Below are 9,514 nucleotides of genomic sequence, written 5' to 3' on the forward strand. Positions count from 1 at the left end.
TTGCCCATCCGTTCGATGATGACATCTCAAGCGTCGCTGCCCGTGCGGTCCGAAGGCCTTGCGACAGTTTGGCTTGATATTTTTCTTTTGGGATGACCACAACACGGCCGCCCGTCCGTCGGTGGCGTGAAGCCAGCAGACTTTGGACGGGCACTGCTCATGTCATCAAAAAATGCGGAATTTGCTCTCTTTTAGGTTGAGTTGAACAGTCGGTTGCTGGTCCGCTCACTCACTCACTAACTAACTAACTCAGTTCACAAAATGAATTCTTCTACCGCCGTCTAGCGAGCCAACCCCAACTCTCGCGACTACATTTCCCCAAAATGTGTGTGTGTGGGGGGGGGGTGAGATCTGGATCAGGCCGTCAGTCAGGTCCCTTGCGAGTCCGGGTACCACCGTGAGCGTCTTTCCAACTGTTGGTACTGAGTAGCTTTTCATGCTTGGCTCAATCGTAGTCGAGTAGGCGGGATGAGCTGTGGCTTTTTTCCCTCGCCGTGTCCGACGCCCGTCTCGTCGACCCTCGGAAAACGGTCGATTTCGGGGCGGAGAAATGCAAGCGCCCCGCGTCTCGCAGACAGTCGTTGAGCTCGCTTCGTGTTGTCGCACCAAAGATGCCGAGCGTGAAGCTCCGCACTCGAAGGAACGCGCTCAATCTGTCTTCGAGACTCGTTTGAGTGAAAATCCAACTCGTCACGTTTGGAGCGTTTGGTCGGATGTTGGCCAGGTGAAAAGTGACAGCGCGCCCGCGAGCGCCGCACGCCGCCGATCCCAATAACCCGTGTCGTTGAATCCGTGCGCAGTCGCCAAGTCTTTGGAAAGCTGCGGAGGAGCCGCGCACGCGTTGGGTCGCCATCATTTGCACGTTGACGACTCCGTGGCCGCCCGGCGATGGGACGGGCTCTGGCCTCTGGCCGCCGTTGTCGCCCCCTCGCTTCTTTCCAAAGACTTGTTCGAAACGCGCGTCGAGTGCGGTGGAACCTCTCAGCCACCTCCAGCCGGGGGGCGGGATGACAATAGACAAAAGGGAGAAGGAAGAAATGCTCATACTAACTGAATACATTACAATAATAACGATGATAATTAAAAGAAGAATACATTGATTGATTTCTATGGTATTCCAATTCAAAATAATGGCAATGAGTTAGTTCATAAGTCATGTAGTCTGTTTTGGTTCCTTGTTCGTTCGTTGCCTTTTTGTTGTTTGTTAGCTTGCGTTGTTCTCTACTTTGGAGTTGCCTGGTGGCTATTTGGTCGCAGCTCATTCGATTGCTGCTTGGTTTTCTCGTGAACGGATAGCTCAGTAGTTGTTGGCCAGCTGGCCATTTGTTGATTTTGTCGTTGGTTAGTTGTTATATGTTGTTTAGTTTGTTCATTTGTTTTGGTTTCGTTCAAAACTTGGGTAGCTAACGAGCTAGTGGCTATGAGCTAGTCACTTATTCATCTGAGATGATTGACGGCTAGTGATTGGTTGATTTACTCAGCTATTTGTTAGTTTGGTAGCATTTGGTGCTTTCTAAAAACGAATAAAAACACAGATTATTGCAAAGGGGAAAAAATGCCGAGCCTATGAAGTTAGTTCGTCGGACGATTTCGGTTCATTTGTTCGCTCTAAACTTGTGGATATTGATCAGTTAGCTAGTTAATTGTTCTTAATAACACTCGGACGTAAAAACAAAGAAGCCCCACCATTCCCCCCCAGTGTTAACAGTGACTTGGGAGGTTCCACCGTAGCATGTCATTGATTTGATTTGGGTCTGACTTTTGGTGGGCTGACTTTTCACTTTCTGGGTGTGTGGCTTCTCTTTTCCCGATCTCCCCCCCACCTCCCCTTCCCTCCCGTCCGTCATCTCTGTTGGACCGGATCGCTAACCTGCTACTAAAACAAACGCGCATACTAAATGAAGCCCGTAGTCCTCTGGAGACCTCCGTGACGTGCCTGTCGAGCGGCATCTCAACGGAGGACTTGCAGAGTCCGAGGAGCGCCAGCATGGATTGGCTCAGTAAGTCACACAACAAACACAAGCCGGATCGCAGAGAGCGCGGACCCCGTCGAGAGCTCCGCTTTGAACGCAAGGGCGCATAAGTTGTCTTCATGACCTCCAGCGCGCGCACGACTGGGCTTAGTAGGGTCGCCGTGCCGATTCGCACCCATTGGACACTCAACTAGACTCACGCGACCTCCACCGACTGTCAAAGTGTCAGGCTACGTTTTTATTCGAGTGAGCTCGGCGGTCCGTGAGCTGCTGATTGGTAGGTGTTAGCCACGTGCCACTTGGTGCTTGCTTGGAGAGTTTGCGAAATGTTTGTGAGTTAGCTCGGCAGCACGTTAGCTGTTTCATTCATACCTTTTTGTTCAGACGCGCGCGGTTTTGAGTTGACAGCCTTCATCGGATATCTAGCTTACTGGTATTACGAGTTAGCTGGTGAGTTACTAGTCAGTATTTGTGAATTACTCTTCAGCTCAATCTGAATAATTTGCGTATGTAGTTGTCGCTAGTTTAGTTTCATACCCAGTTCGATAACTAGCTTGTCATCCAGTTAGCTGTTAGTCACTTACATATGGAGGTAACGAATGGCTGTTAGTTAGCTAGTTAGCAACCTGTTTCAGGTCATTTGGCCTTGGCGGAGGTCGACAAAATCTTTTGGTTTGAATTTTATTTGGCGTACCCAACTTTGTGTCCAATGAGTGTTTTTTCTAATATTTGAGCATGCGATACATTTTAACATCTAGCTTGCTGACTAGTTAGATTGTTCCGATCAGCCTTTTATGGTGCATCCTGGCATCTTAACAATCAACATCCGTGAGGAAACCCCCCCCGGCTGTCGAACCGACAAATGGGTCGTTAGCCACAATGCTGCGGTGCGACACAGGCGCCGAGCGTCACGACAGTGTGCGGAGGCCGGCTGAAAAGCTTCAAGTCGGCACACTGTCCATCATCAGCCCGCTCCGCTCGAGCGCTAACCCGTTGGATTGGATGTGACAACACTGGGCGTCTCAAACGGGATACGTTTCACCTTACCTCTGGCGAATAGCGATGCCAATGCTCACCGCTAAATCAGCCGACAATCGGACAAGAACTGTCCAACCAATTGGAATTTTTGCCAGATGTTGGAAAGGTGTTGGATGTTTTTCAAAAGAATACCTTGGACGATAGCTGTGTAGGATCTCCCGTGTTGGAGATGAATGAAAATCATTCCCCCGACATCGCGAGAGCACAACAACTGTCCTTATGAGTAAGTAGTCAGGTCTGCATGAAGTCTTGGTGGTGGTTTGCCGCTTCTTCCGTGGTGTTTTGGGGTTTTTTTTTTTTTTTTGGTCGTTTTTGTCATATTCGGTCCCATGTCCCTCCCCCATCCCCCTCCCTCCTCCTCATCGCCCTCGGTGGAAGTTGCGACGGGTCGACTCCTCATGGTCCACCTGTGTTTTGAACAGATAGTCCCACCACCACCGCCCAGCGGAACCTGACCTCCAGCAGCCTCAACGACATCTCTGACAAGCCGGAGAAAGACCAGGTGAGCACGAACGGATGTTTGCGGCGGGCGGACTGCTAAAATGCACACAATGGGCGACGAACCTGGGATCCCGGCACAACTCCCGGTGCCAAAGGCAGATAGCTGAGAAAACCATTTGGGAAGATGTGCTAAATGCTGAAATACAATTCTGGAGGGGCCTCGCTGAAGCAACGCAGATTTTGTTTCAGCCTCGGTGTGGCACCGTCCCCGCGATGACGAGGTCCACAGACATATTGAAGTTGCTGGCTCGTTCTGTATTTCAGGATCTTACCTGAAGCGTCGTCGCACCGGCCACCAGTCACGCACGGAGCGTCGTTTCCTGCGGCTGCGTTCACGCCCACAACATTGCAAACCTCCCTTTTTAAAAACGCCCGCTTGTGCGCATCCCGGCCTAAGCCGGATCGTCACGCATCACGCAGTCCGTGTGCCGCTTTTAAAATGTTATCGAATTCAAAATGCTGATGACCGTGGCTAAATTGCTAACATGCTAACCGTTTGTGCAAGTAAGAGTCAAAGGCAGACACGTGCAGGCGGTGCGATATCTACGAAGCGCAGGTACAAATTGGCGTCGTTTGGCCTCGGCTCGGCGGAGGGTTGAACGAGTGGATAAACGGTATAGAAATGCGTTGCGTCCGATTAGCCGTTTTGCCTTGTGACTCGTCACTTTCGAGGTCGAGCCGATGCAGCTTTTGAAGATAAGCTCGCATGATTTGGCGACATAACAACGCTGATAACATTGTCTCTGTCCTAATATTCTCGTCGTGGCGCAATCGACCTGGTTCCCGACCTTGGACTGAACAGTTTGAATATTACACTCATTTATTAGAAAGGTCATCGGGGCAAATGCTAAACAAATAAGAGCGAGTGAGCAATTTTCACGTGGATCCCTGCCTTTATTAGTTTGCGGGTGACTGCTTTCGTTTATGGCTCCTCCCACGCCGAGACAAATGGCCGTCGTAAAGGGTCGTTTGTGACGTTGGCGTAAGATAAGAACTCCATGCCGTATCTTTCCATGGTGTGACTGGATATCTCAATGGAAAACTCTTCCTACAAACAATAGCCGCATCACGTGTTGCTCCAGGAGGAGTTGGATACCCGCAGAGGCTGGGCTGCAAAAAAAAGAAAAGAAAGATGGAGTTGTAGGAAAAAAATATATGCAGTAGATAGAATGAATGTTTTATTGGGGGAGGAGGGGCTCCAAACTGTAATTTGCGCAAACTGAATCTGTCCTGAGCTGCAATTCAAGAGCAGTTGCAGTCAAAAAAAACAAGAATGGTGGGGACTTTCTACTGCTTATCCTTGTCGAGTTCACAAGTGGCCAGCCACTTCCCGGACAAACTTAATCCAAGTTATTATCTCTGAGCGTGGACACACACGCCCACGGCCACGGCCATTGCCCACGGCGGTTTGGAGAGGCTCGAATGTTTTCGAGACGCTGACCCGAGCAAGACGCCGCTTCCCGTTATTTGCCGCTTTTACCGAGAGGGCGACGGGAAGTCGTCCCCGGACGAGCGGCGCTCGCAGCTGTCTTTTTGCTTTGTTTGGCAGCTGAGGAACAAGTTCATGAAGAAGTTGCCCAGGGACGCGGAGGCCTCCAACGTGCTGGTGGGCGAGGTGGACTACCTGGACGCCCCCTTCGTGGCCTTCGTGCGCCTGCGGCAGGCCGTCATGCTCGGCGCCTTGACCGAAGTTCCCGTTCCCACCAGGTCCGTCCGACATCAACGGACATGAACAAGCCGCCGTTCGGCTCCCCCGGGCGCACGCCGATACGCCGGTGTATTGGAGACCGAGCCACATGCTTTGCTTTTTATTTATTTTTTTTTCAAGATTGTGATGCTTGCGCAGTTGCACGCAAACACAACGTGTCATTCTTGGTGTGGTTTTGTCTGACTTTTGCAGATTTTTGTTTGTCCTGCTCGGGCCCAAAGGGAAAGCCAAGTCGTATCACGAGATCGGACGAGCCATCGCTACCCTGATGTCGGACGAGGTGGGATTCGGGGGCAAATGGGCCAATCCATCGCAAGGTGGAAAAAGAACAAAAACAAATCCAAAGAAAGAAATACTGACAAAGGATTCATCCATTGGGCCTGCAGTGGCACGTGAAAGCTCAAGGACAGTTGCGTTGTCTCCCGTGTTTTGGCGTCTTGTTCGTTTTGCACCGTTCAGAGAGGAGAGTGTCTGCTTAAGCTTCGCGTGGAATACATTTCAAGTGGCGCGCGCTCGTTTTGTTTGTGTCCTAGCTCGAAGCAGCGGGCTAACGTTGCAACTCGATGACGTTCCGGTGGCTTCCAATGATAGAAAATGACTTTTTTGGGGGCGGGGGGGTTGCGCCTTTTTGAACGGACGCTGGCCGAACTGCGCTTCTGTTGTCCTGCGATGATGACGGCGGCACTCGGAGGGCTCGGTTGTTCAGTTTCTCTTTTTGGTTTGTTTTTGTTTGCCGTGACCACCGCTAACATTGCTGAACCGCAAGCGGTCACGAAAGGTGTCCCTCCCGCGCAGGTGTTCCACGACATCGCGTACAAGGCCAAGGACCGGCAGGACCTGCTGGCCGGCATCGACGAGTTCTTGGACGAGGTGATCGTGCTGCCTCCCGGCGAGTGGGATCCCGCCATCCGCATCGAGCCTCCCAAAACGCTGCCGTCCTCGGACAAAAGGTCCCCTTAAACAGGCCACTTTGCTCTGGTGACCAACGTCGTTTCTTGTCATTTCTCCTCAAAAGACGATTTTCTGCGGCCGTTTTTGTCGTATTCTTTCCAAGTGCGCAACTGTTTTTTCACTCTCTTCGTAGTTAGGATTGACGTGGCTTCTTTTTTTCCGACGTGTTCGAATGCATTCTTGACACGGGATCGCGGCTTTTTTGTTGTTTCCCCCCTCCCAGAGCAGATGGCTACTTCCCGACTTTGACTCAAAGTGTGCGTCTTGCAGGAAAAACATGTATGCGGGCGCAGACTTTCAGATGAACGGAGACGCGCCCCACGACGGCGGTCCCGGAGGAGGCGGGCACGCCCCGGGCGAGGAGCTGGAGAAAACGGGAAGGTGGGACGTCGCCGCGCACTTTGAAAAGGGTGACAAAACCAGGCCGGAACGGACATTTGCCCGCGGCGCAGGTTTTGCGGTGGCCTCGTGCTGGACATCAAGAGGAAGGTGCCTTTCTTGCTGAGCGACGTGACGGACGCCTTCCACATCCAGGCGCTGTCCGCCATCTTGTTCATCTACCTGGGCACCGTCACCAACGCCATCACCTTCGGCGGCCTGCTCGGCGACGCCACGGAAAACATGCAGGTCAGAGCGGCAAATCTCCATCGTAACCCGGAGCGGATGTGGGAGCGGGCCGGCGCCGCCGCCGCCGCGGCGCGCGTGTGCTTTGCAGGGCGTTTTGGAGAGCTTCCTGGGCACCGCCATCGCGGGCGGCGTCTTCTGCCTGCTGGCCGGCCAGCCGCTCACCATCCTCAGCAGCACGGGTCCCGTCCTGGTCTTTGAGCGCCTCCTCTTCAATTTCAGCAAGTCAGTGTCATCGGCGAGCGATCATCGTCAGGCGGACGCAAGCGTTAGCACGGCAGCGTTTCTCACATGGCGCCGGCCGGCTTCTTCTTCTTCTTCTTCTGGGGGCGCTCCCGACCCAGGGACAACGAATTCAACTACCTGGAGTTCCGGCTGTGGATCGGCCTGTGGTCGGCGTTCCTGTGCCTGCTGCTGGTGGCCACCGACGCCAGCTACCTGGTCAAGTACTTCACGCGCTTCACCGAGGAAGGCTTCTCGGCCCTGATCAGCTTCATCTTCATCTACGACGCCTTCAAGAAGATGATCAAGCTGGCCCACCACTACCCCATCAACTCGGACTTCCGGGCGGAGCGCGTCACGGAGTACGACTGCCTCTGCATGGCGCCCGCCGTCCTCGGTGAGCCGGCCGCCCGCGCTCGGCGTCCCAGCGCGTCTCTTCCTCGCTTTTCTTCCTCCCTCGCCCGCAGAAAACAACTCGGAGTTTGCGGGCGACCCTTTGGAAGGCGCCTCCGTCTGGTTCTGGAACGACACGGACCTGGTAGGTTTTTCCCTCCGGGCGGCACGAGCGAAGTCCCGCTTTGGAGGCGCGCGGGCCGTCGGGTAGGGCGGGAACACGGTGGCGAGGGCGCCGACCGCTCAGGGCCCCCCCGGCCTTCTCGCTGTGTCCAGCCCGCCAACGCCAGCTGGTCGTCTCTGAGCCGGACCGACTGCTTGAAGTACAACGGCGAGTTGGTGGGCAAGGCGTGCCACTTTGTCCCCGACATCGCGCTCATGTCCGTCATCCTCTTCTTCGGCACCTACGCCTGCTCCATGGCCCTGAAGAAGTTCAAGAGCAGCCCCTTCTTCCCCACCGCCGTGAGTCCGCCCGCCGCCGGGTCTCGCCGAAACGCCCATTCGGGGTCTTGACCGTGCGTTGGGGCGGCCGCGCAGGTCAGGAAGCTCATCAGCGACTTTGCCATCATCCTGACCATCCTCATCTTCTGCGGCGTGGACGCGCTGGTCGGCGTGGACACGCCCAAACTCATGGTGCCCACGGAATTCAAGGTGAGCGCCGGCCTCGGGAGGGCCTCGCCGCATCCGGTACGGTAAGGACAACGTCGCGCCCCGTAACGTAACGTGCGCTGCCGTACGGAGGTAAGCGGTCGCTTCGGTGACGCACGGCGCCGTCGGGAGACGGAAAAAGGACACGTGCGGTACCGTCGCGTAACGGGGCACGTGCCGGGTGCCGCGAGATCGCCTGACGTAGCGTGACGCGGCTTCGCTGGCGGATGCCGCGGCGGACACCGCGCAGTGACATGGTGTCGCGTGATGCCAATGGAACAACGTGGAACCATTGCAGTGCACCGCGGCGGGCGGGCGACCTTCCACATGTGGCTTTTCTCCGGGTCCTCCCGTTTCCTCCCGCATTCCAACAACACGCGCGGCAGATGGATTGAACGCTCAAAATTGTCCCTCGGCGCGAGCGGTTGTCGGTCTCCGCATGCCCCGCGACGGCGCCCGGTCGAGGGCGTCCCCCGCCTGCCGCCCGAAGACGGCCCTCGTGATGAGACGCGCTTTCGGATCGCGGGTGGATGGAGTGGAATGAATGGCCCATAACGTTTGTCAGCTTCGCGCACCCGCTTTCGTTGTGGGCGAGTCTCTCCCGGCCGCGTACGGAGCTTTTGGCTTTGGGCTCGGCGGTGACGCGGACCCGCTCAAACGCTCACCCAGAGGCTTTTTCCCTTCGCCCGTAGCCCACCAGTCCCCTGCGAGGCTGGTTCGTGCCGCCGTTCGGGGGCAACCCGTGGTGGGTGTACCTGGCGTCGGCGCTGCCCGCCCTGCTGGTCACCATCTTGATCTTTATGGACCAGCAGATCACGGCCGTCATCGTCAACAGGAAGGAGCACAAGCTGAAGGTGAGCGGCCCCGTCGCCGGCGTTCTCCCGGGCCCCAACTCCAACGTCTTTGTCATTGTGAAGGAAGCGCCTCAAATGCGATTGGGGCGCAGCCGCGACGGCATTCGGGATAGCCGTTCGCCCCCAAATTAACGGCCCGGCGTGAAACCGATGGTCACGCCGCAAATCCCGCCGGGACGTCGAGGCGCCGCGTCCGTCAGTTGAACTCGAGGAGGAGGAGGAGCCGCGTTTGATGTTTGCGGTCCGTCCTCCAGAAAGGGGCGGGCTACCACCTGGATCTGTTCTGGGTGGCCGTGCTGATGGTGGTGTGCTCCTTCATGGGCCTGCCGTGGTACGTGGCCGCCACCGTCATCTCCATCGCTCACATCGACAGCTTGAAGATGGAAACGGAAACGTCGGCGCCCGGCGAGCAGCCCAAGTTCTTGGGAGTCAGGTGGGCTTCCGACCGCCCGCGCTCATTTCACGCGGTATCGTCCCGATGGTTTCACCTCCCGGTCGCTCCAAAACGAGGCGCCGGCAAGGCCAAAAGGCCACTTGTGGTGGCGGCCACTTGTGGCGTCCCTCCGCGAGTGGGCCAGCCGCGCTTGATTGACACAGCCGAC

At 55.6% G+C, this 9,514-nt stretch overlaps 1 protein-coding gene across 5 annotated transcripts in view; it reads left to right on the forward strand.

Moving 5' to 3' along the window:
- The window catches only part of slc4a4a (solute carrier family 4 member 4a), a 39,726-nt gene that overhangs the window by 23,911 nt on the left and 6,301 nt on the right, over window positions 1–9,514 (forward strand). For 3 of the 5 annotated variants that reach the window (XM_019876187.1, XM_019876186.1, XM_019876188.1), the window contains exons 8-21: window positions 1,905–2,000; window positions 3,434–3,513; window positions 5,062–5,219; window positions 5,413–5,500; window positions 6,016–6,170; window positions 6,442–6,552; window positions 6,624–6,798; window positions 6,887–7,020; window positions 7,140–7,414; window positions 7,485–7,555; window positions 7,687–7,872; window positions 7,948–8,061; window positions 8,751–8,912; window positions 9,167–9,345. In XM_019876187.1, coding sequence (XP_019731746.1) covers window positions 1,905–2,000; window positions 3,434–3,513; window positions 5,062–5,219; window positions 5,413–5,500; window positions 6,016–6,170; window positions 6,442–6,552; window positions 6,624–6,798; window positions 6,887–7,020; window positions 7,140–7,414; window positions 7,485–7,555; window positions 7,687–7,872; window positions 7,948–8,061; window positions 8,751–8,912; window positions 9,167–9,345 — 1,984 coding nt within the window. The remainder of the gene's footprint in view (window positions 1–1,904; window positions 2,001–3,433; window positions 3,514–5,061; window positions 5,220–5,412; window positions 5,501–6,015; window positions 6,171–6,441; window positions 6,553–6,623; window positions 6,799–6,886; window positions 7,021–7,139; window positions 7,415–7,484; window positions 7,556–7,686; window positions 7,873–7,947; window positions 8,062–8,750; window positions 8,913–9,166; window positions 9,346–9,514) is intronic. The other 2 variants (XM_019876191.1, XM_019876190.1) reach the window with 1 other exon arrangement.

The sequence above is a fragment of the Hippocampus comes genome, unplaced genomic scaffold, assembly GCF_001891065.2.
Source record: "Hippocampus comes isolate QL1 unplaced genomic scaffold, H_comes_QL1_v1.1 scaffold102, whole genome shotgun sequence".
NCBI classification, from domain to species: domain Eukaryota; kingdom Metazoa; phylum Chordata; class Actinopteri; order Syngnathiformes; family Syngnathidae; genus Hippocampus; species Hippocampus comes.